The sequence below is a fragment of the Grus americana genome, chromosome 18, assembly GCF_028858705.1.
Source record: "Grus americana isolate bGruAme1 chromosome 18, bGruAme1.mat, whole genome shotgun sequence".
Lineage (NCBI taxonomy): Eukaryota > Metazoa > Chordata > Aves > Gruiformes > Gruidae > Grus > Grus americana.
Window position 1 is genome coordinate 9,528,244 of NC_072869.1, and position 26,137 is coordinate 9,554,380.

General features: G+C 50.4%; 1 protein-coding gene across 5 annotated transcripts in view; it reads right to left on the reverse strand.

Annotated features, from left to right (window-relative positions):
- SEPTIN9 (septin 9) overlaps positions 1-26,137 on the reverse strand; it is a 142,073-nt gene that overhangs the window by 102,319 nt on the left and 13,617 nt on the right. The window contains exons 1-2 of one of the 5 annotated variants that reach the window (XM_054846463.1): positions 24,240-24,270; positions 13,834-13,890 (exon numbers count right to left, since the gene is read on the reverse strand). The exons of 1 other annotated variant lie outside the window; for it this stretch is intronic. In XM_054846463.1, coding sequence (XP_054702438.1) covers positions 13,834-13,890; positions 24,240-24,255 — 73 coding nt within the window. In that variant the 5' untranslated portion in view covers positions 24,256-24,270. Of the gene's footprint in view, positions 1-626; positions 1,418-13,833; positions 13,891-24,239; positions 24,271-26,137 lie in introns of those variants that run through there. 3 more of the 5 variants (XM_054846462.1, XM_054846467.1, XM_054846466.1) reach the window with 3 other exon arrangements.

Here is a 26,137-nt window from a genome sequence, read left to right on the forward strand (position 1 = left end):
CCGAGTCACCGGCCACCAGCTCTGGCATCGCACGAGGAACGGCCACGGGACACACGGGCAGCCCCTGCCCGGCCAAGCAGGCAGGATGGGAGGGCAAAAAGCTGGGGGAAGATACTTTGGCAAGCAGGGAAAGCTCAACCACAACACACACACAAACTCAGGAGCCAACCTTCAGAGCAGAAATGCGTCTCCATGCCAAGAGCTCGGCTATTTTCCTCCCTCTTCCCGGCTCGCAGCTCTGAGCTAACAGGCTCAGCATTCATCCCCCTGCGCTGTGCGGCACATGGGAGCGGAGGGGGGGGAGAGAGACTCAAATGAAATCCAGACCTAGAAAGCAGTTTCTTTTTCCCCCCTCGCTTCCCCCCTCTTTCCCCCCGGCTTCTGCTGGAACCACCTTCTGTCTAGAGGGCTCGGGAGGATGGGGGGCGGGGGGGGGGGGGGGGAAGAAAAAAAAAAAAGAAATGCAGAAAGGAAGCATTGCAAAAAAAAAAAAAAGAAAAAATAAATAAAGGAATCGGCTGAAATCCACCCGGAGCGTGGCTGTTTCTCCTCTTAAAGTGCAGAAGCTGCTGGAAAGGTAGGAGGGCAGAGGCAGAATATAACATATTAAAAGATCAATAGCCTACCTGAAATCCGGTCCCTCTCCATTACTACGGGATATATTTAGCATCCGCGTGTCACGGCCGTCCCTTTTTTCGGTGGCGTCCCCTTCTTTCCCCCACTCTCCCTCCCTCCTTGCCTTGCCTCCTCCTCCTCCTCTTCCAAAAAAAGCTCTTTGTCTGGTCTAATTTCTTCAATCTGTTGCAATCATGAATGCATCCAAATTACCACATTTCCATGTGCTGATCATATGTTTGTGCTCCAAACTGAAGTAGCTTTGTCTCTTTGAAATGAAAAGGAAGAGTAAGAGAGGAAGAGAAAGGAGGAAGAAAAAAGAAAAAGGGGGTGCATGACCCAAAAAATCCCGTAACTCCCTGAAATACTCCACCAGGCGCAGGAAAACTGGAAATCCCAAGTCCTCTGTAAAACAGTCTTAAAGCTACAGCATGTGAGTGTCCAGGGGAACACGCCAGCCTCCACAGCTCCCTCTTAATATCCACCAGGAGATGCTTAAGGAACTTGGCTCCTCACAATAACAGAGCGAACAACTCATCCAGCTTCTCAAATCTCTCCCCGTTTCCCCCGTCTTATTTTCCTGCTATTTCCTCTATCCCCTCCTCCTTCCTTGGCTCCAGCGTTTTAAAAGAGCGCAGATCCTGCGCGTTCCCCCTCCCTGCCAGGTCTGAAGTTTCGATTCATGCATAAACTATTCAGCTGATGCAGGCTGACTTCATTCCCAGCACAGCATCATGGGCTGCTGCTGCTGCTACCAGGCAGGACCCGAGCGCCGCACATGTTTACTCGCCCTGCGCAACCCGACGGAGAGCTTCGCTGCCGGCCCTGGCACCGAGCCCCCACTTCGCCTTCCTCCCTCCTCTGCAAAGCGGCGATAAGGGGAGGATTTCTGCAGCCAGCCTGAAAGCGATAGTGAAAGTCTCTGCCCCGGGTAGAAGTCCTTGGTCTTTCTCCTCGGTCCCACGGTGGGATCTGAGAGCGGTTTTCCTTCCCCGCGATGCCCAGGCAGGGCACGGGGACGCAGAGGGAGGGGAGCAGCCCCGTGGAGCCGGCCACCAGATCCTCCTCTCTCCAGCCGGGATGGAGGGATGCACGGCTGAGGCGATGGGCTGGCCCGCTCGGAAACTTCCACTTGGCCGGTGGCCAGGGCAGGCAGCAGGGACGCCGCGTTAGCACCTCCGCCGAGACGGTGCCCGCGCTGCCCAGACCTCCCCGCGCCACCCTCCCGTGTCATCCGCCGCCGATTCCTATTGATAGCGCAGAGCCTGAGTCACCCAGCCAGGTGCACGGGCACAGCCTCTGCCCCAGAGCCGGCGAACAAGCCGTCCCTCCGGCAGGCACGGCAGGGATGGCACAGCTGCTATGCGGGCCAGGTGTGCTGGCAGGAGCGCTCAGCACCACACACGTAACATTTTTTTGCCTCCAAATGCTCACGGTTCTCATGGAAAAATCACAAGTGTGATAGCTGTGACAGAGCTCAGCACCTTCCCCCATAGCATGGGCAGAAGGGCAAATTGTTTCCTGGCTGGATGATTCATCTCCCACTAAACTCCCAAGGAAAGACGCCAGGTGTTGCTGGGACCTTTGTACAGCCTGGACCTACCTTGCATTGCTTTCCAATGTGAAAAATCCCAGCAAACGCACGTGTTTCCCCATACGGCAGCTGATGGAGAGTCACTGTCACCAAACCAGAGCAGGAACCCGCCTAAGGCCAAGCAGCAGGGTCAGGCCAGCACCTCCACTGCACAACAGGGAGCTGGTGGGAGGCAGTCCCGGGACGGTCCATCCCTTCTAACCCCCAGTGGGTTATTCCTTGGGCAGGGAGGTTTAGATTCCTTCCCAAATTCCTGTTTATTCTCTATTTGCTATTAAAGCTCTGCGTGTTCCTGCTGCCAGTGCCCAAGGCGTTAGAGAGGGGACAATAAGCAATGTTTTCCCAGGCACAGACCAAAACCATGTTTCCTGCCTGAGACCTCGAAGGTGCTGAACACAAAGCAAGGACCCAGGGGAGCGGCACAGCCTCACGCAGCACAAAATCCAGTCCACTGCCTCCACCGAGCAGCCTTTATTGCTGAGCTCCTTACGCTGGAGAGGAGAGGAAAGGAAAAGCTCAGGGGAAGTATCAAGAAAGGAAGAAGGTGAATGGAAAGGAAGAAGGGATGGGGGCAGCACACATTTGTAGACTTTAACCCATCGAGACCCAGGTGATCAGGAGGGAACAAGGCAAAGGCATCATTTCTCACAGCGCAGATCACCACGAGGCACTCAGTGAAGGAATCCAAACAATGATTAATACAATTAAACTTTAAATTCATAAAACCTCCAGGTAGACGCTCTCATTCAGACTTCAAGTCCTCAAGTAAATTTTAATGGATTCACTTTCAAGGTGTGGTCGTGTGTCCTCATTTGAAGCAGCGCTCGCAAAGCACTCCTGCCACCGCCGTGGGTGGCAGCGGCACCGGGGTGTCTGCGTTTGAGAAATTCAGGTGCTCAGCCACGCCGTGCCCACAATGCCAGCATCGGGGTTTGCTCCCTGCGAAGGTGCGGTTCCAGCAACCCGCATGTTACATGGCTGGGGGGTCCCTCACCCTCCTCGGTGTTTGAGGAGCTCCCCACGTGCCTGTTTAAATGAGTATTTGGTGGTCTGTGTATTGTACAAATCTATATAAAGATAAAATATATTGCATTTTTAATACTACTGTTAAAAGGGTTGGGGGGGAAGTCGAGCACATCTGGGGTTTGGGAAGGGGACAGAAGAGTCCCCTGGCTGGGGCTGTTTTCTCAGGGTTCAAGGGCCCCCAGGGCTGTCTTTTGGCAGAGCCAGGAGGAGAGGGAAGAAGCAGGAGCAACTTTTAGGAAACCACCGCTATCTGCCATATAAAGATAAACCCAATTTCCATTTGCAAACGAGAAGCTGAAACAAAGCAGGAGCCTTGCTCCGCTGCAGCCCTGCACGTGCTGAGGCTGGCACGGGGGTGCACGCTTTCCCTCGCCCCACCTCGCCGATTTAAACGTTTCCACGGGTGGCAGCCAGCAGGAAGCACTGCCAGGTGCAGAGAAAGCTAGGAAGGAAATCACAAGAAAGTAAACCAAACCCTGCTCCGGGCTCAGTTTGAATTTTCTCTCTCCCACCTTTTCTAGGCTAGCCCAGCAACACCCGAGCCCTCTGCCAAGCGACACGCTGCTTGCTGCGCACCAACACGCAGATAAGCAGGGAAGGTGCCGTGAAGACAGCACAAGCACACCCCCAACCATGGGCACGGAGGTCCTGCCGGAGCGTGGGACTTCGGTGGGCAGCCAGGAGAGGATTTAGGACTACTGACACTGTCACCAGCCACAACAGTGGCCGCCATGGTACGGACGCCTGCAGGTCTTCAGGTAGATCCTATTTACAATTCCTTGTCTTTAGCTTTACGCTGAGATTATGTTCCTGCGGCCTTCCATCCAACGGAAGAGTTGTTTTCTTTTCTACTTGGTTCCCATAGTCACAGTCGGCCACTTCTACCACGCTTTTAGCAAACCAGCCAGGTTTTAACCTTATAACCCCAGCCCTGCTGCTGAGCGAGCTGGAAAGGATGAACGCTGCAAGTCCATGCAGGGATCAGAGGTTCAAACTGCATTGACAAAGGTGCCGGAGCAGCCAAAGACCTCCAGGGCCTGGAGAGGCAGGAAAAATGGGGATTCAACTGGTTCTTTCACAAGCTCAGCTATCTGCAGCGTTAGCGAGCTGGGAGGAGAGTACAGAGGGGGAGGACAGAGCGGCGGAGCGGAACATACCTAAATCAAATTATGTTCAGTGAAGCATTTTCACATGAGGAAATACAGGTCCCAACTCAAACAGTGCAATCAAGTGTTACTCCATTATATTCCCTCTATGCCATTTACCCCCAGGCCGGACCCAGCCAGCAGATGACAGTATCTGAGCCTCCGCTGACTGCTCCAAGAACATTTCATTTACATTTATATGAGCCTTGAAGATATGGAAGAAAGAAAACGCTGGCTAAAATTCTCCTTTTTCATTTAAAAAACCCCCAACAACCAAACCAAGGAGATATCCCTCTGTCCAAGGGAGGTACTTATCCTCTGAATGCTGCTGCCCTGCTCTCTGCCAGTTATTTTTCCTTTGCCTCCCCACTCCTCCTTCCCCCTCTCCCAGCTGGGCATACGTGGAGCTGCCCTACCCCGGACTGCGGCTCCTGGCTGCTCCGCATGTGCTGCCAAGCACTATTTTGCTCCTACCTGATTATTTCTTATGAAATTCTTTATTTGTTCAACACAAGGAAACACAGATACTCAGGAGTTACTACTTTTCCCCAGCCAAAGACCCTGCCCAGGACACGGGGTTCATCTCCCCTCCTGCCCCGAGCCTACGCAGCCCCTTGAGACGATGCCTACACGAGTGTCCCTCTGTCCCGTCCCCTCCTGTGGAGGGGCGTATCTTTAAGGAGAGCCCCTGTTAGGGCTTCTCCTCCCTGCTGGCTCTCAACCTCTCTGCCCGAAAGCCTCAAACTGCTGGAAATCCCTTCCATATCCTTCCCTGGGCTTTCTGCTCGCGCCGTAACACTCATGTGCTGAAGCATTAATAGCAGCTGGCAGTGCAGAGCAAAAGGCGAGGCAGGAGGACTGGACGCACACCCTCCAGGGAGAGCACAGGGAGTCTCGGATAAATGTTAACACAATCCTCTGCTTACGTTTTCCTCCCTGGACGACTCCTTACCATCAGTCTTGCCCTCTCAAGACTCACTCCTTGAGTCCCCAAACTGGGGGGGGGGGTTACTCTGTACCTGAAGGTCTGTGGTCATTCCCCACTGAGCAGTTGCTGGGGGAAAGCGGGATTGCTGACGGTATTATTATATTTGCTCTTTGGAATGCCAGCTGTTTGCTCTGCACCCTCCTGCCTCCGGGGCAGGTCACTGCAACAGCTCCTGCCTGGCAGAAGGAGCCGTCAAGGAGCAAAGTCTTCAAGAGAGTTACCACCTGGGTCTCATAAGCAGACAGATTAAAGGAAGGAAGATTGCACCCAGCCCTGCAAACACCTGTGGGAGTTGCCTTTCTTTTCTCTGGGTTTATTTAATAAGGCAGGGCACAGGCTGCATTACACACTGCTCCCCTCCGTCATCCTCGGAGCAGCTTGCCCCAAGGAGCCCCGGAGCCACCCCAGCCGTGACACAGTGAGCCCAGCCGCCTGCACGTCACTGGGGTCGCAGCCAGCTGAGAAGCTGCACAATTATACCCAGGCGTGTTATACCCCGGCAGCACGGGCTCGCGGGAAGCAACGCTCTGCTCCTGCGTGTTCAAAGCATCTCCTCTGGCGTGGAGGGGAGACCTCCCACAAGGACAGACCTGCTCAGATCTTTTTTTCACCTTTAAAAAAGCAGCTCCTAAACACAGGGGCTTTCAAAATATTGCTGGCTACGCAGCAGTCACAGGCAAGGGGCTCTCTCTGCATGGATTTCACTGTGTTACTGTACTACAACACAACAGAGATGCTGCCTTGGTGCGACGCAGCCAGAAGACACCACCATTGCTGTAAGTCCTGATTGCTGAAGAAGGGCCAATCCACTGAAGGAGAGAAAATGCTCCAGAATTGGGCAGCAGACCTTATTTTTGTTTAGTGACAGAATCATCCAGGCCTGACGCTTCTCTGAACATCAAAACATGTTTTGACCAGAAATTAAACTACAAAAAAATTAAACCAAGGAGGGACTGCTCCATTGAGTCAATCAGGAATGCCTCTTGCTACTGGCACTTTCCTTGGATCTCACGCATTGCTTTCACAGCTACCAAAAATTCGGCAGAGAGACCGCGTGCTTTGCAGGTCAGCCCCGAACATCCGCAGTGCTTTATCCACTAGCCCAACTGCAGAGCTGCCTTACAAACAAGTCATCTCTCTGCAACAAAGGGCATGAAAGGCTGCGCTCTCGTCTCTTTTGCAGTCCTAGACACAAGATAAATATAGCAAGGAGTAAATCGGTGCTCTCTGCCTAAGGTGCAATTATGGGGTTTGGTAAACACTAGCCACCGCCGGATGCGCCGGCCTCGGAGGCTCAGAGGATGCCTGTGGTGGGCAGCCAGGGCTCGGGAATTTGCCTCTGCCCACGTGATGAGGGACACCAGACTTTGAGGGGAAGAGGGAAAGTTGAGCAGCCACGAGCTGGTCTGCCAACATGCCCAAGAGCAATTTCCAAACTGACGTTTCAGCAACAAAAAGACGAAGAAAATAAACACCATGGAGAGACGCATGTATTCAACCGAGAGAAATGTGACCACACACAGATGCTTAGGTAACCAGCACTGCATGAGCCAGCACATACAGACCAGGTCAATACACACCAGCCCTCCTTCGGTTCATTTTTCCCGGTGTTGTTAAGGGGATGGGTGCCAGGCGCCGCACCCCACACACACGCTTCCATAACTGTCCCACTGCTCCAGTGCCCGTGGACACCTTGGCTGGAAGCATGTCCTTTCATTCCCCAGCCCCGGGAGGGTTCCTCCCCGCCTGCTCCATCAGCTCCTGCACAGGCATCTTGGGTCAGCCACGTCCCAGTGTGGCCATGCCCCTCACAGGACATGGGCTGGGGCTGGCAGAGGTGATAACAAACATATTTCTCTCTCCCAGGGCACTGTGCTCTCCTCTAGAGGACTGGGCTGCACTTCTTTCCTCCATCCTTCAAAAAAACCCCATGTTCCACTGTCATTCCTCTTCCCTGCTCTCCCACCTCCTCTCTGCTGCAGCTGATGTGAGGTTCTCTCGAAAGGGCGTCAGAAGCTTACTGTGGAGACGCCTGGTCCCAAGGTGGGAAATAACCTCACTTAAGGACTACTGCTCCTGTCCTGGAGGAGTTGTACTCTGCACCTCTACATCTCCTTCCTTTGGGGGAACCCTGCGGACCTCATCAGCGCATCAACAAACCCATATCACATTCCAGTGAGGAAGATGATTATCTTAAAACAGTCAGCAGCTAAAGCCTCCAAGCATTACGGAACATTAAATCCCCAGTCATTCCTGAAATACTGATTTATGTATCGCTGTCTCTGGTTTCCTCACACCAGAGCCCACAGTGCCAGGTGCTGTACGAAGAAAGCACCAAAACATCTATCTACTCACCTGTGACGCCCAGTAGCCTTTTGGGACTATAGATAAGAGTGGAGATGGCTCACGTGTATTGTAAGGGAACAGGACAAGCCAGTGCTCAGTGCACCCCCTCAACAGCAAACAGCCCACGGCACCTATCGCTATTCCTTAATTTCTTAGCCATGCACACAAGCGTCTGCGCTCCCTCATTCACTGTAAGTAATGCACATCTCTGCTTGAAGCACATGGGAGCCCCACAGGACTCCCCAGGCACCCTGGAGTCCACGTGTCTGCGTTACGCAAGCACCCTGCTCGTGGGTCCGTGCAGGAAACCAAGCACCTGAACTGAGAGCAGCCGTTTCGCTTTAACTTCTTGTTGCCTGGAGTTCGGATTTCCTACAGAGCCGCAATCGTGGAGCTGCGCTGCTGCAGAAGGGACTCTCCAGGTTGGCTGGTGACCAAGCTTCACCCTTTGCTACTTCACCCTCGTGATGAGAAAGACCAAGAGGACACGTGTCAAACGAGGGCTTGTCACTAGGGAGCCCGAGGAGAGCAAGCCGTGCATGCGGATGCTCTTTGGCACGGAGATCTGCACAGCTGGGGTGACCACTGCGGTGCTTTGAACAAAGGGGAATAGAGGCTGCCCAGAGAAACTCATGACCTCATCTAAGGACACATCCAAAGCAATGAGGCTGCAACCACAGGTCTGTAGTTAACCCTTCAGCTGCTCCACCAAGGTGAAAGGCACAGTCTGTGCTAAAAACATCACCCTGCAAAGAGATGTCGTGCACCCCCCTAGCTTCCAGCCGGACCAGAAGTGCCGCCCTCTCAGCCTGCACCCCAGTATGGCAACAGGAAGCCAAAGAAGGATGCAGTAAAGGTTAGGACAGTCTGCAGGTCTGAACCAAGGCTCCCAAACTCAGTTTGCTCAGCACGATTACATGCAGAGGGCTGTGCTGTGTGGTGGGGTACCCATGTCTGAGCTGCAGGAGACGTGTGACAGTTCTGGCAGCATTTCCCTGGGGAAAAAACTCAAAGACCTAACGGTTTTTACAGCACTCTGAACTAGGTTACGTAACGGTAATCATGTACACTCGACTAGGGAGCCCCTGGCTTTTGACGTTTCTTTTGTTTATTTCCACTGTTCTGGTTAACCTGCAACCACACATAAGCCGATTTCTAAAGTTGTTCCCTTACAGACTCCAGGAGACGGTCCTCAGCGCAAGGTACTAAATCAAGAGGTGGCAACAGCAAGATCTATTGGCATGTCTACCTTTAACTCACTGCATGAATTTGGAGCATCCCAAATTACTGAACCCTGCTGAAATCAGATGTTGAAGTGATGATGCCAATTTAAGCTATGCCCACAGCTATGTGTGTTCAGCTCTTCCACCCACCCGGCCACACATCTTTCCGTTTCAGCGCCCATGGGGAAGGATCCCCAGATTCATGGGGAAAACACTGCTTTCACCTTCTCTGCTGCTCTATTTCCCCCAACTATGAAATGGGAACATCAATAACTATTAAAGGGAAAACGCAAGGCTTAACCAGGGAAAAGCAAAATAAGACAAGACCTATCTGTGCACATCTTGTTGAAATTTTCATGTAAGACTATATTCTCTGCTCTTTATTAATTCTAGCTACCAGCTCCCGCAGAGACCTCCTGGGTGCGCTGGGCAGCACGGCAGTGCAGTGCCATCGTGGTCAACGGGGTCCTAAAACTCGTGCCCTGAGCAAAAGCTCACAGGCTCACACCACGACCAGCACCTTTGAGCCATCTCGCTCATCCTGCATCTCCAGCCCACGCTTGTCCACCTGCTGTGGTGTCTGGCCCCTCTGTCTACCCCCATCAACCTAAAGGGTGGGCAAGGGGTTCAAGCTGGTGCAAACATGCCTGGCATGGGAGTTCCTCCACTTTATACCCAAGAGACACACCGCCGCGATGAAGGTTTCATGACATCAGTGAGTGTCCCTTTCTAATGCAACCCAGATAGCTGGCCTTGAGCTTCGTGACTCTCTAAATTATGCCCTACGCTTCCAAAAAGCACTGAGACAAGTTGTGGTTGATCCTTAGCCAACTGCTGATGATGCAGAAGTGGGGCCGCTTGCGCCCTGTCTTTTTTGGATGGAAAAGCCGTGCCCGCCCTGGGCTGCAGCTGGCCCTGGCAGCCCGCCCCTGCTCCGCTCGGCTCCAGGCAGCCGTGCAGCCGGACAAAGGCCGAAGCAGGAAAGCTGAGGCACCTGCTCCCCTCCCACCCCTTTGGGACCTCTCGTGAACAAAGCACCTGACCCACAAATAGCACTGGTCCAGGAGCAGTTCTGCTGCAACACAGCTGGAAGGCATCCTCCTCCCTGCATTCACCTACACAGAAAAAAAACCCAAAAAACAAACCACCAAACCATGCTGGTTTAGCTAAATCAGTAAACTCTACCTTTTTCTGGACCCTCCTGCATTACCCCCGCCGGGGAAGTTCCTTCCTCTTAGCAAAAACTGAATTCTAGGCTGGAAACAAATCAAAGTACAGAGCACAGCTGGCTGCCCGAGAGGAACACGATGCCGATTTCTTCCACTCCAACTGCTCTGGGGCTGTTTTCTGGCCGGCTCGGGAACACATCGCTGCTCCGGATGGCAAATGTCAGCACATATTTCTCTCTTTCAAATTCACCAGGTACGGTTGTAGGAAAATGAAGTGGGAGTAACTTCCCTGACACGCCACCCTTAACTCTGCAAAAATACTGCCCTGAGCTACGCACATCAGGCAACAGCGGCATTTTAGGGGCCACAATTTTGATGGCGCCTTTTATAAAGGACTTCTTCCAACTCCTCCTTCTCTGCCCATTCCCAATTGCATGTTGAACAGAACCTCCAAACCACTCACAAAACTCAACCTTATGGGCAGGGTCCCACGCCCTAACTGAGGAGGACGGTGCCAAGCCCCAGCCATCTTCCTTGTCCTTCCAGTCCTCTAGCTGAGGTCCTCCCAGCTCCCGCTACCAGGCTGCACGCCAGGATGGTGCTCCTGTCCACGGCGAGCCACAGCCCTGAGCCGGCCCGTCATCGAGCTGCAGGGGTGAGGACCGATACAGCAACGCTGTGGAAAGAGGTGATCTCAGCTCCACACATCTTCCACTGAACGGGCCCTGGTTTAGCTCAGCACCTCCAGGGTGCTGGACATCAGAAGGAGCTTCTGTACCAATAACTGTGGTCCTCGTGACAACCACGAGACACTTGAACACTGTCTTAACTTGGTGTCTCCCCCTTCCCAGGGCATTCCTCAGGTATGCATGATATTAACTCCACTTTTGCAGCTAAACAAAAACAAACTGGGACAAAGCATAGGATTCCCACATCCCTAAACATAGCTACCTAAAGAAATTATGGTCCCCTATAGTCCTATGGGTTCCTCCAAGAAGCTTATTCTTCCCATCCTAAAGTAAGTGCTCTCAGACACTTTCTGATAGCCTCCAGCTCTCTCCTTGACCAGCCCAGATGAGTCCCAGGCTTACCTGGGACCATGCAACAGGCCTGTATGAAACAAAAACCGAAGCTCCAAAGCCCTGGAACTGCTGCTTACTGAACGATGCTGGACGCCAATGCCATACAACCACTTTCAAAGGGACAAGAAAAACTGTGAGGAGTCACAGAATAAGTTTTCCAAAAGAGAGGTCAGATCTCCAGGCTCCTACGGTCACCACATGCCCTGAGGCAATACATGGTCTGTGGACGACTGTGTAGCCATCTAGATCCCAAAAGTTGGTGGCTGTGGAAATGCATGTCATCCCTTTCTTTGTTTAGGGTGGCAAAGAGCCCAAAGCAACCCCCTCCTGCAATGCTTCACTTGCAACCACTGCTCAGTCATCCCAACCCCAATTTATCTTTTACAGGAATAAAAGCTTCTGACTGCAAGGCCAGATGTGCAGAGGGGAAAATTTGGACCTGAAACAAGGGGAAATTGAGCTGCAGTTATATGGAGTCATAAATATTTACTGCAATGTAAACTGGAGCACTGAGCTGCTCATTTGATTTTTAACTTGAAAAAAATATTAAAATTTAAAAGGTCTCTCACCAGAAAAATGGAAAAACATATAATTAGAGTCTAAAGAAAACAAGCTTGAACAAATGTGCTGTGTCTTTCAATTTAGATTCTCTACACTCCAGCTGCCTTTGGAGCTGTACCAATTCCCCTTTCTGTCCTCGGACACACATACATGAAAACAGGCGGTGCCAGGGCCAGGACTGCAACCTTGGTTTTGCACACGCAGAAGATAAACACGCACTTCAGTTCAAAACTACCAGCTTCTGTGCTGGTGGCACAGTTTTGAAGCAGCAGCTTTGAACTGCAGCTCAGTTCTTGTGCGAACGATTGCTGCCACGAAGCTTTACCACCCAGACCCATGCAGCGGCTCCACACTAAATTATCACTCCATGCATTTTTCCTGCCATTTGACATTAGTTTGGAGTGCAGCGGCCCACTTTGACCATATTTACAGCTTCCTACCAATACCTCACAACATTAGGGTTGGAGATGGTAACTGAGAAGCTTCAGATGCAGAGCAGCAAGCGTCCCAGCAGCAGGACAGCGTCACGGTGCGCCGTGTCCCGTCACCCTTGTGAGTGCCACAACGTGAATACCCATCCCTGTGCTTATCGCTAGCGTTTGATGAGGGCCAGGCAGGCAGTGCCACAGCTCCCAGGGCGTTCAAGCGCATGCTGAACCGGACGTCTGTGACTAATCCCCATCCCACACGTGCCGATGCCTTGATACAGCAAAACGCTGAAGTCACCGCTCCAGGAAGGCATCCCGAGGGTGGCTTTCTCCTCCCACCCACACAGAGGGAAAAGCTGAAAATGTCTGTTTTGATAAGTACATCTGGGAGCTGAGACAGGATACGAGGGCTGAGAAGATGAATTGGAATAGCAAATCGAGCCCGGAGGGAGCAACTGTGAGTGACAGAGAGACCAAGGGGTCACCACAGCAGCGGGTGAAAGCCCTGAACCAAGGATGGCCAGAGCAGGGTGTCAAGGAGGAGGGTGGGGTTTTTGGGGAGACAGGCTGATTGCAGCAAGCAGCAGAGACCACTGTCAACATCCCAGAGAAAACAAGGAGGCAACGCCAAGGGAAGATCACACATCCCAGAGAAGGAAACACGAAGGAAGATTCTCATTGAAGCAAAGCATCTGCTACGAAAGATGAACGCCTGTGATCAGAGAATCATTTAGGTTGGAAAAGACCTTGAAGATTATCGAGTCCAACAGATGTACAAGGGACTGCGATTCTTGAGACAGATGCTTCCCACAGGGGTTTGGACAGTGGAGCACCACAGGTCCATCGGGGCAGGCAGAGCCAGCCAAAGGGGTCATCTAAGGGAAAAGCCCCAAAATGGGCTGTCTCAGCTTGCTTTTGGGTATTTTAGGTAAGAGTGAAATTTTCCACTCACAGAGGATAATCTGGGTCAGGCCGATGCAGGTAAGCAGCGGGGACTTGTCCCTGTCCCTGGACAGACCTGACCTCCACGCACGCGCCAGCGGAGCGCACGGGCTGGGGCGCTCGCAAGCACCCAGACGTCTGCGACTGCTTTCCCGAGGCTGGGAAACACCTTTTGCAAGAAAGAAACCCTCCCACCTGCTTCCTTCTGAATCAGAAACAGCTTCAGAAACATTAAGCTGCAATTAGGAGTGTAAATTTAGTCACGAGCACATATAATCCATAAATCTCCACTTCCAATAAAAAATAATAGCTAAGGAGAGTACGAAAGAGCTGCTAATTACTAAAGCTGTATTTCAACCTCAGGCCATTCCTGCTTTCTGTTGCCTTGTGTTAGACCCCTTGAATTGAGATAGGGCTTTCTAATTATTCTCTCTGGATCCATTATTCAGTAAGTAATTAATCTTTTATTTTATATTGCTCTCTTTTCATAGTTTTGTGGAGGGTTTGGGGTTTTTAAAAATATAAATACACTGCTCTACAGCATAGAGGGGTCTGCATTTATCAGCAGCCAGCTTTGCGTTTCAAACCATGGCCACCAGACAGGAGGCAGGAGATGTGATTTCTGAGAGTTGCCTCTTGCATTCTCTCTTCTTTATTATTTTAATTTTTTTATTGGATGAGGAAATTTCAAAGAGAGAAATTCACGCAACTTACTTGGACTTGTCTGGTCACTGAGTCTCCGAAGTCTCCCGCTGGAGGTCCGGGTGATTCCTAAAGCAAGAAGAAGGTTTGAATGGGCCAAGGGAGTTCACGTGAACACGGTATGTGTGGAACAATCTCCCCGCTATGACTCTACATCTGGCGAGGCACATTTTCTGTTGGGAACCTGTCATGCACAATCATCTCTGCGATCAAAGGACTGTTATACGTTATTTTAAACAGAAAAATACCTGAAGAGAGACCTCCACCTTTCCCTGAAGATGTCAAACATTATTATTCAAACATATCAAACCCACAAATGTATTTAGAGTTTCTGGAAACACCAGAGAACTTCAGAAATCATTACGTGGGACATGCACCTCCACCTCTTGCTCCAGGATATTTTATCCTGGAAACAAGTGCAGCACCTCCAGAGACAGGTTTCCTTGCAGAGAGAGGAAAGCACAGGAACTGAAGGACCAGCACATGCCGTGCACTGGCAGAGAGCTCAGCGAAGAGGTTCTTGCAAAGAAACCGCTTCCCAGAGGCGTTTGGCCTCTCCAGCCAGCTCAGCCGCAAGGACAGCGGTGGCTCCTGCGTTCAGCATCACGGGAAAGCAAGGGGTGACTTTCTGGCTAGATTGCACCCAGCACCCTGGGAACACGTTGTATACGAGAACCCTGTCACGGGGTTAGACGGGCTGAAGCACAGGCTGCATCAGTGCTCGAGGCAGATGCTAAGCCAGAACGCAGCAGTCGTCATACTCATCGGGGTAGCACACCGCTAATGCACGTGTGCTGGAGAAAGATATGCGGGCATCTCAAGCCACCCGACATCATACATTACTTTGAAAGACAAAACCCAGACACGTCTGTCTCCTCCATTCCCGTACCCGTTTCAGAAAGTAATCGGTAACTCCCAGATGCCTGCCTGCCTCCCGGACTCCAGGCAAGACAGCAGGACCTGCTGGCTACGGCAACATTTCTAATCCATCAGCAACTCGTTTAATTTCTCTGTTGTCCCAGCTGCCTTTTTGTAAAGTGGTGATTGCCACAACGCTTGTTTCCCAAGTGTGCCAAACCACTCAGCAAGAACCAGAATTTGCCTTTGGTTAAAACCTAGCCATACGCAGAAACTGTATGTTGGTTAGTGCCTCAGTTTCTTTTTTCTTAGCACAATAACAGTGGACACAATAAATGCAGTGAAACACCTCGCACAGGATGCTATAAGTCCAAAACTACCTCAAATACGATGATTTCCCAATAGTGGAATTCCCAGAAGGTCTGGAAGCTCTTCAGTCTCTGGTGGGTCCTGCTAGAGGAACCCCCTCAGACACCAGATGCTGGAGCTGTCGAGCTCCAGAACGGAGCCACAGAGGCTCCTCAGCTCAATACAAACCCTGTCTCTGAGCACACCAATATTTTTAATTGGGATTTCTACCCTGCAAACAGGTAAGAAACTCCCAGATTTTTGGGGTGATGTTGTTGTTTAATGATATTTAATCTGTCTTCTCACCATCTACCAGATTTGTTGGACAATAAGCAAAGGGATTAAACCAGCATCAATTTAAGCTGCAGAACATCTCTAAACTGCGCTTTGTAACATAGCCACAACCTTATAAACTTGTCAGCTGGAAGAGTGCATCCCACCAAAAAAAAAAAAAAAAAAAAAAAGAAAGAAAAAAGAAAGCATATAAAAGACAGGAAAACTTTCATACCAATGAGCCCTGGGATGGAGGGAGGGAAGGGAAAAGAGCTGCCTGGCAACTCGACATGGAAAAAGTGTCTCACGCTCAGAAGCCTCTGCTTTTATATATATATGCATGTGCATTTTCTCTCTCCCTTTCCTTTTCAAATATAAAAAGCCTCTGTGCCTACAACATCATGTGGTTGAACCGCAGGGCCAGTCGCAGGGAAGCGGCCGTGCTGCCCGAGCGTGGCGGCGCAGGGCGAACCCCTGCCCAGCACCACCCGGAGCCGTCCCCCCACTCAGCTCTGCCCCCCAAAGAGCTCTGCTCCCCAAAGGGCCAAAAATAAAGCCGGGACCGTCCACCTGCGTGCGTGAACACCCAGTCTGCCTTCAAGAGCTTTCTCTGCTTTGCAACAGGGCAAACTCAGCATGCCGCTTCCCTTACTGGCAGCGAGAGAAGGGCCGAAGTTTCTGAGCTTGTGCGCTATAACCAGCATTATAAATTTTAAATATATCTTTTTCCTATTAAACCCAAGTCCCTGATTTTTTTCCTAATTATTTTCTCCTCCCTAAATGTCTACTGTTTCTTTGGACACCAGCAAGAATGAAAAGGCGTATTTCCTCGGCTGGGTTTTAAATAGCACTTCTTCAGACAAGCTGCAAGAGCACTCGAGTCCTGGCTGGGCTCCTTGCAGAGAACGAACACCTCTGCTTTGTCTGCGTGCCGGCAAGGTGCAGTGCTGAAACCCGGCTTTCGTATTGCTCAAAAAACCCAGATAAAAACGTCCCTTATGGGTGGCACGCTGAGGAACGCAGATATGGAGCCACGCTGAGCTAGTTAAATACATCCTTTTTATGTTCAAAGACTTCATTCAGTCTGCGGCAAAGCAGGACGGAAGCAGAGCGAGGAGCTTACAAGCTTGGACAGGATCGCACCGAGGAAATAGGCTTTATTCCCTTCAGCAACGACGCCAGTGGAAAAACACACAGAGGACTTGGAGCATCCACCGCAGCACAGCCATCAGAGCATCCACGTCCCGGCTGAGCCCGTACCTTCTATGCAAACATTTCTGCGAATTTCCTTATCTGCCCTGTCTCACAGGTTTTCTCTGGGGCTCTGTAATTACCGTTGGCACCCTTTTTAAATAGATATACCCAAAGGTGGAAGAGCTGGATTGATTTGCTCTGTATTGGAGACAGCATTAGAAGGAAGTTCTTCTGACAGCTGTAGCTTCAACCCGTTAACAACATTAATAATACATAATAACACTGTTAATCCCCTTTCAACAAAAGGGAACAGAAGGAGCAAACAAGCAATTTGTACAGGCTGTCCTGCACCTTAACAGCAAATCTGGAAAGAGGAGGGACCGCTACGGAGTCCAAGCCAAGCTTGCTATCCGTGATGCCCCAGTGCCCCTCCGCCGAGGGAGGATCCAGACACAGTCCTGGAAAGCAGATAAACAGCAGGGAAAGCTGGCAGCCTGGCAAGACAGAAGAGAAGATCTGTCCAAAAAAAAAAAAAAAAAAAAAAAAAAAAAAGAAAAGAAATGAGAAAGCAACAGCTAAAAATATGCTGCTCTGAACACGCTGCCAGGAAGCCGGCAATGCGGGCAGGACCGGAGAGCATCGGCATGCTGAGCACGTTCTGGGGTTACCTCTATTTTTAGTGTGGAAGCAGCAGGCTGAGCCCCGGGTTTGGGCTGCGGGGCTGTGAAATGAAAAATCAAAGGTTTCCACCCCAGACACAGTGTCTATGAGTCTTCCCTCTTAACGCAGTTCAAATACCCTCAGGCCACGCTATAAATTTATTGTAGTGCACTGGACTAAGAAACAATGAAATATGCTTTATTTAGCTGAAATTAGGAATGCTTCCCCACGTCCCCAGCAGAATGACTTCAAAATGGAAGAGTCCAACAGTTAAAACCAGTCAGTCCAAGAAGAGTTCGTTCAAGCCAGCGGATGTGTCGCAGCGGGACAAAGCTATGACATTCGCAGAGCTTTACCCTCACCTCAGCTCACTGGCTGAGCAATATTTTTTTTCTCGTTTTACAATCAACGACTAATTCCCTCCAGATCCACAGGCTGGGACCATATGGCAGCAGCACCGAAGGACGCTGGGCTTCGCTGGGGTCTCCTTCGCAACTGCTGCAGCACGAATCGCTCCAACGGGGCTGTGTTGGTGCAAGCAAGACTTCAGCTCACATTTAAATCACTCCTTCCAGACAACTTTGTGCTTCTTGCAGCTGCTGATATAACGCAGTGTGGGTATAAAGCATTTCACTATTGAAACAGGAGCATTTTATAGACGCTTGCCCTGATGTAGAGGATGCAGAAATGGTGCAGGGTAGCAGGGAGACTCAATCCAGACTGCCTGGAGAAGCTGTCCTTGCTACAGTGTGACTTTTCCAGTCGACTTTGGTGAATCTGAACCTGGTGCTAACAAGGGGACCACCAGAGATGTTCAACTCAATACAGTCAACACGTACGTTCTCCAAAACGCATCAGAGTTTGCATGATACACCCCAAACTTTTTATGTATGCATATAATAGTAACAAGACAGGCCACTTGAGATTTATCTTCCCCTCACAGTAAGTGATCCGTGCCACTACACTCATACGATGTAATAATCAAAAGAACAAATGAGCAATTTCCATTATCAAGAGAAACCACAGGGTGAGGACAAACAATGGAGGATGTAACCCAGGAACTTGCTCTCTCTACACAGTCCAGTAAAAACAAAACCCAAACAAACTAAAGAACCCAAACCAAACAAAGGTCATGTCAGAAAGGGACAGGCCAAAACCAGCAGGAGACATCCCACACCATGCTGGAGTCAGCAAAGCGGCACCAGCTCATCTGACCCTTGCTGCTGTTAAATGTATTTACTAGTGGGTCCGAGATCAGATAATTCAGCTTCCTTCTTCACCCAGCATGAACGCGGCAGGGTGTCCAGACAGCTCTGGAGATGTGTCTCCATCCAAGACCAATTTCCTCCCACAGACGCTTCCGCACTGCCGGCTCCCCGGAGCTCTCTCCTGGAGAGTACAGGTCTGGGCCAAGTCATGGAGCCATCCCTAGACTCCACCAACTTCAGCAACGGCATGGTGAGAGACACCCCCCCCCAGCAGAACACTTCAGAGGTGTCTCCAGCACCTACACAAACACCAGCATTTTAGAGCTGGCTCCCTCCAGGGCAGGATCTGCACCAGCCTGTGCTCTGCAGAGGCACCCAGTCCCACCTCCTCTAATCCATCCTGCCCTTTGCTATGTCCTCAGGCCATCCTGCCGTTGGCTAGGGAGGATATAAGATGACAGCATGGATGTCACCTCTTTTGCCCTGCAGCAGATGCAGACTGGCACAGGTACCAGCGCAAACTGTTGGGACAGAGTTTTCCACTCCCTTTTAGGATGTGCATATCCACGGCAACACTCTTAGGACCATCCGTTTGGGACCATACAGGGTGTGAAATTATCTCATTTCATCTACTTCACAGGTACCATCAAGACAGTGGACAAGATAATTACCTTCACCGGCAGCTGTATTTCATCCTGCTTCACACAGACAAGCTCTAAAAGCTCCTTAGATAAAAGAAATGGAGAAGACTTCATCAGTAACAAGGCCTGGAGCTGTTAGCAGAGGGAGGATAAACCACACGTGGTTTGATCCACACTGCACAACCACCACCTCGGTGGCTTTTCCAACATACCAGACCAGCTGCTGGGGACTGATCTGCAAAGTTTTAATGCTGACATAGGACATCACCTTCAGAGGTGGAGCCCTGCACATGGAGATGTGGGTGTCACTGGAGACAGCTGGGGACAGAGAGGCTCTGGAGGAGCTGAGGACTTATGAGGGAGAGACATCTGCTTGCAGAGCAGCAAAGGAAGAAGAATTTATTGCTTCAAGCCTGAGCCCAATGAACCACACAATTACAACTTCACTTCTCTTAACTTGAAATCCACTTGCAACATTAACCTCAAAAGGAATATGTTTAAGAAAAGGGAAAAAATTCATGTTCATTTCCAGCACTAATCAGAAACACGCACTGAAGAATAAAAGACACTTTTCCAGATTCTGTGTAACAGAGACTCTTTCCAAAGAAGCTGAGCATAGCTAGAAAAAAAAAAAGCCCTTCAACCCATGCGCATGGTTTCATTCTGGATCAAATATCTCCGGCAGCAAAGGGAGCTTTCACTGGGATGGAGGGATGCAGATGCAATGGAGGGATGCCGTTCCCATGGGGCACCAATTACAGATTCAGGAGCGGACCGCTACCTTCTCCAACACAGCTACCCCCACATGGGTGCACCAACAAGCTGTATGCGTCTAGGTCGAAGGCTAAGCATAGACCATACGGTCTGAACCACCAACAACCGTTTCACTTATGTGGGAGCTGGATATCATCAAGCTGGGGCCAGACAAGACTGCTAATCAGCACAGCACCATTAACACAAGTGGAGCCAGGAGTTCACACATAGAAAGAACCCAGCCCGAAGCTGGATAACAGATAAACCTCAAGGAAAGCACAGGAAAATCGGTCATAGCAAGATGCATATATTCCTACCACAATGTTATACTTCTGGCAGATGCCAAACACATTCTAACACCAAAAAAATGCTCCAAAAGCTTTTGCTAATGCTAAGAGGCAGCAAGAATTAAGCCTCAATTCTTCCAACATTAGAAAGGCTTCCCCAAGCCCAGAGCTCCTGGCCACAGCAAAGAGCTAAGTTAGGTAGAAGGACCAGTCTTGCACACAGTGGTAGAAGATGACAGGAGACCCAGCACTTTAACTTTGGCTCAAGTCCAGGCTTTGATTCACGATTTTAATTCAAATTAAACTGTAGTAACTCTCAGGAAAATCAGTTGATGCATCCATAGAGCTCAAGGCCAGAAAATTGCCTTGACTGACCTGTAAAACCCACACCACACGTTTTTATCCAGTCATCCTAAATTCAAGCTCGTACTTGAACAAAGTTTTGGCTTTTCAGAGACATTCAATCTCAACGTCAAGATTAAAACATTGGAGTGACCCCAAGTGTTTTGGCAAGTGGCTCGATAGTTAAAAAGACCTTCAAACAGCAGAGAGACCATGGCTCTTCCCCGCACTTTTCTTCTGAGGTGAGCAAACTCAATCCTCAGATACTCATTTAATAGAAATAAGATCATTTCACTGCTCTTTGTGATGGTCTGTTCTTTACTGCCTACAAAATCCTCACAGCTGATAGTCATTCAGAGATATGCTGGACAACCATGAAAGCACACCAGAAAAAAAAAATAAATTAGCACAAGCAGTTTTTCATATGAAAAAGCATGTTAGTCATCATCTGTGATCCTTCTGGTTAGAGCGTTTCAGTAATCTGCCCAGGCAGCAGAGGGGATGCCACGTCACCACACTGACACATCGGATGACTTGTACAAATGCGTATTTATAACGCAAGTATCCACACAAATTGAAAGGGACTGGAAAAACAGGCCTTTTGCATGTACTGTCAGTTTTGCTGGGTTATGCGATTCTTTTACTTAGCAGCAGGAGGGAAGGGAAAAGAATTTCTAGAGGAACAGAAAACTGTTGTCAAGCTGTACTGACTGGGAATGGACCTGGTAACTACTGTCAAGTCTAAAATCACTTCCAGTTCACTGTTGAAGCTAACCAGACTTCCAAAGAGATCTTGTTCCTCTGAACTTACCCTGTCTTCACCATGCTCCTCATTTGCTCACAGTCCTTAGCTTCTGAAACCCAAGAGGGAGAAGCAGCAGGACCTAAGAGCTACAACAAACAGCGTCCTCACGGCATTTCCACTAAATGAGGAGGTTCTGCAAGAGTACGTCACGGAGCTCGCAAAGCCATCGTGAGAGCAGCTTGGATCTGGTCCCATTTGTTTCTGCAGAACCTGCAGCAGCCCAGCAGAGATGGGAAGGAGGGAAGGCGTCTGAACTCAGCCAAGCTGCAGCCTTGCTCAAAGAAGGAAATAATCAAACTCTTACATTAACCAGCTGCCACAAGAGCTTCCAGCAAGTTAAAAATGTGTCAGTTAATCATTAACATTAATAGCACAAGAGTTCCCGGGAGCCTGAATGGACGAGGGATAAGGCTTAGCACACAGAGCACGATGCAAATGCAAACAAAGAACAAAACGAACAATCACCGCTCATCCTTTGCCTTCCAAAAAACCCTCAAACCTTTACAGCATCCAGACTTGTGAGTGCACCTAACTTTCTCAGGTTTGTCTGGCAATGACCATGGATTAGTTGGAGAAAAACACTGTCAGATTTGAAGGAGGGGAAAGGAATTTTAAAACTGCAATGTGGTATTTCCATATGGATCAAATACTCCCCAGACACCCCGCAGCTCTCCTCCCCACTCCCCGTAACGCTCTGGCTCCGACTGTACAGGAGAACTCCTGGTGCAAACTGCCCAGCCCCGCATCTGGCTCCGCTGTGCTCTGACACTATGCACAGCTTTAGCACACTAAGCAGCAATGCGTTGCTTCGGATTGAAAAAAAAAAAAAATCCTTACTTAGATTTTAAATCAATTTATTGCTGCCTTCATGTAATCTCAATGCAATCTAAATTTTATTTTTTAGCCACAGCATTTGCTCAGTAGCCACTCACCGCTTCCCTGCTCCTTTCAGACACACAGAACTCCCAAACTTGTGTTTCAGAGGGTTCCCCCCCACAACAAACATCACTGGATTTATCATCGGAGCCCTGTAAGCCCGGGGCTGCCGTCAGGATGTAATACAGACCCCTTCTGTTTGCCAGGCTCTGAAAGGCAAATGTTGATTTTTCCCAGAGAGGGATGGGGGTGTATAAAGGAGAAAAGCTGAGAACAAAGAGGCAGCGGCTCACTACCCAAAGGGCCTGCCGATGACCAAGGGCAGAGGTTAAGGGTCCTCCTGAGCCCGGGTGACCCACCGGACTGACCCACCGGGCTGCGTGGCGGAGGCGTGCCAGCGTCTGCAGCTCACGGGACACCCAGAGCAGACCTGGCCCCTTCAGACTCCCCAGCCTGAGTGAGCAACTCCGCATTCACAGCCGGGGGAGATAAGGGGCAGCCTTCGGCTTTGAGACCAGTGTCTGACTCTGAAGACACTGCAAAGGGAAAAACTCAGCCAAGGATTTTACTTCGGTGCAAACATGCACGTCCATGTCTCACCGCAGACTCGTGACAAAGCGCCCTTTCCCTCCGCCCAGTACGAGAGAAGCTCCATCAAGTCTGGCCACTTGATTGAGGACAGGTAATCTTGGAAAAGCATTCAGCTCAGCAGACCACGGTCACTCTTCTCTCTGCATCAAACATCCACGCAAATGTGCTTTGGGCTACAAACGCTACCTGGAGCCCTTTCACCAGAGCATCCCTAGTGTAGCAGCAGCCGGAACACACACACACACACACTTTGCAATCATGTGTTCGTACAATAATGAGTCTGGATCGCTTTGGTAGGAGCCCTGTGATCCTCTGATACTATGCAGGGGCTTTCTGACTTTCAGGCAACCAAGATCCAAGGTGCAGTTCAGAAACCAGCTCCCTGGCTAGCCCTACACAACAAATTTAAGCTCAGAATTGCAGCTGCTCCCTTGGGACATCAAAAATCCACATTCTCACATTTGTCTTTAACCCCAACTCCAGTAGCATCTTGATTCTCTGCTCGTTCCAGGATAACCCGCCCCAGGAAGACGCCGAGGTGGGCGGCCAGGGAGGACCAGCTCGGCTGCAGGGGCAAAGCCGTCTGCGGACAGAGGAGTCAGGAACCGCTCAGCTGCCATCACGGCTCTACCACGACTCATTGCACATCACTTTCCTCCTCCACATATCCTTTTCTCTGCCTGTAAAATGAGGTGTCAAACACTTCCCCTGCTTATAGGAGCAGGAAGGATATATTATTTAATGTTTTTACATTTTAGCTGTAAAGAATGATTCAGGCACTATCTATAGATTACTGAGATAATGTCCATTGTCCTTCAACATCAGGGAAGGAGGGAAGTTACAGTTTGAGACTACGATGAAGCCCTGGACCCATACAATTGAGGGTTTTCTCCTCTTAAGTCTGCCCTAGAAGTAGCCAAGGCAATCCGGTTTCATAAGCTAGTAACATTCTTTGAATGTTTTCCCTTGTATCTTACAATTATATTTAATAGTGGCTGCAGCAGGGAAATTGGAATAGAAGAGAACTTCAGCCAATTTTTAGGACGCATTTGAGTGCCTAATGTTGCAGATCAGCTTACACTGTAGTTTGCAAAAGCGCCTTTACAAACTGTAGTTAACTTCACCTCTATCTTGAGGACCTAAACGCATCTTAAAAATGTCAATGCCACATTTGCAGTTCTCTCTTCCATCTCCAAGTCAGACACCCACAGAAAGGCCGACCGCAGTCCCAAAGTCAGCTACGTGAGTAGCTTAAGGCTTTATCTGTGAGGGGTCGGCAATCCACGTTGAGATTACATTTCCTGTGAGCTCCCCCTCTCCCCCCCCAGTCTCTCCCACAGGAAGCATTTAAAGGCATTTGATGGAGGACCAGGTTCTCAGAAGTACCCGCTGCCCACGCTGAGCCCCAGAACGTGTCTGCTGTGTCCTGCTCCTGCACATCAGAGGAGCAAGGCACTCGGTACAAAAGCACTAAATGAGTTTAAAAACAAGATGTAGAATCAATACATAAACATTCGTATCTTATTGGTCCATCCTTTTAAATCTTTGTACGGGACAAAATAATTCCAGACCCAACACCTACCTTTCTGCCAAGCCATGCTCTCCAGCAGTCAGCTCTACAGAGGGGCAGCTGGAAAATTAAAAATAGGTTCTTTTAAATAAACCCCAGCTGTAGGAACCACCTCTACTTGATACTACTCCATGATTACACGCTCTTCTCCCCAGGTACCAAGCGGTCCCAATGCAACTCATTCCTCTAATGGGTTTCTGCAGCTGCCAGCAAGGGAAAGGTGAAGCACCTGGCACCACCGAACAGCTCAGCCCTGGCACAAAGCAGAGTGAAATCACTCCTGGCACAGGTGAAAACTATTTCAAAGCACGGAACACTGCCTGCAGCCTCTAAGGAAGCTTTTCTCTCTTAAAAGAGGGCTCACAGAAGGAGACACAAAGCCTATTCTGTAGGCCTTGGTGAAAGGCGGCATTGTACGTGGAACATGGCACGGTCAGGGTAAGGGAGCCGGGCAGTGGAGGTTCGGGTCCAATCCAGAACCCCTCCCTCGAGTCACTCACCCCAAAGATACCGATGTGCAGCCTCCACTGTAAAAATCCTCAGAGAAGAAAAAAAAAAAAGGCAATTTCTGCTATTTCTGTAACAAATACACACGTATGCACAGAACCGAGATCAGCTTTGTGCTGGTGTGGATTCTCCCCTGGAAGCTCAGCCTGCAGCTGCTGAGCACCCCAAACCTCCAAGCACCGACTCCCAGCACCGCCGAGGCCTTGCTCTGTGCTAAGCAGCAGCACGAGGGAGGATTCCCAACGTGGTGAAGCTTATGGACTTGCACCTTAAGCCGTAAGTCATGAACCACACTGCGTGCAAAGCGCCGTAGTGAACGCACAGGCTGCTGCCAGCAGAACCCGAGAGGTTTCTCCGTCTGGAGGCTCAGGTCACTTCTGATGACCCCTACACCACTGTCAGAGTTTGTTAGACAGGCTGACCTTTGGTGAATGGCATCCTTCGCAGTCAGAGGACTCCAGGGGATCCGTGACACTGCCATGTCCCTCCAGCCCAAACCTGCCCCGACCCTTCGTTTCCCCCCGCGCGAGCATCGCCCAGGCAGGAACCTCCCTCCCCCGTCCAGAGCTGCGGGATCGACTAGGGGCCGAGGGAGGATGCTCCGGGGGGTGTCGAAATTCCAGCCTTATCTCCAGAGGCTGAGATCACGGGTAGAAAAATGTTTCTGTGTTGTCTCAGGAAGCTTCCTGCTGGCACCCCTCTTCCTCTCCACGAAAGCACCTCTTTGTGAACGGTTTTGGAGTCAAAGAACGTTCACTGGTACAGACTAAATGCATGTACCGTTTGTGAGACATCAGATCTGCAACGGTGCCTGTCCTTAGAGCGACCCAGCTATTCCTCAACCAGCTGTGTCCTGAGCAGGTTGGGGGGAGCAGCCCCAGCTGCACAGAGGGATGCTGTCGCTTCTGCGGAAAACTGCCAGCACACCAAGCAAACTGCTGCAAACGCGTGGCCACGTGCTTGAGCGTCTGTAAAGGAAGGATGCCCACTATTTTGGAGACCTCTGGTTATTATCCCAAGGCCTGGATTTGACTCTGCTCTGCCACAGATACCTGTGAGCCTCAGGGCAGCACCCACCCGAGGAGCGTTTGCACATTAAACATCTGCAGGGGCCCCAGACACCCTCCCCAGTCAGCAGCCAGGCACTGCGGCCCGTGAGTCACCTCCACCCCGTGATGGAGGTGGGAGATAGGGTGATTCATCTGACAGCCCTGGCTGGAGACAGGCTGCAGGGACCGGCTCTGATGCAGAGAGCTGCTTTTAGATGGCTCAACTTAGGCAAAATTAAATTCCACCTTTTTTTTTTTTTTCCAGGCCTCAATCCTCTAATACAGGATATTAGCGCTCTCCGTGCTTGATGATCAACGGCTGAAGACAAGTACAGGAATAGGAAGCACTTTTGT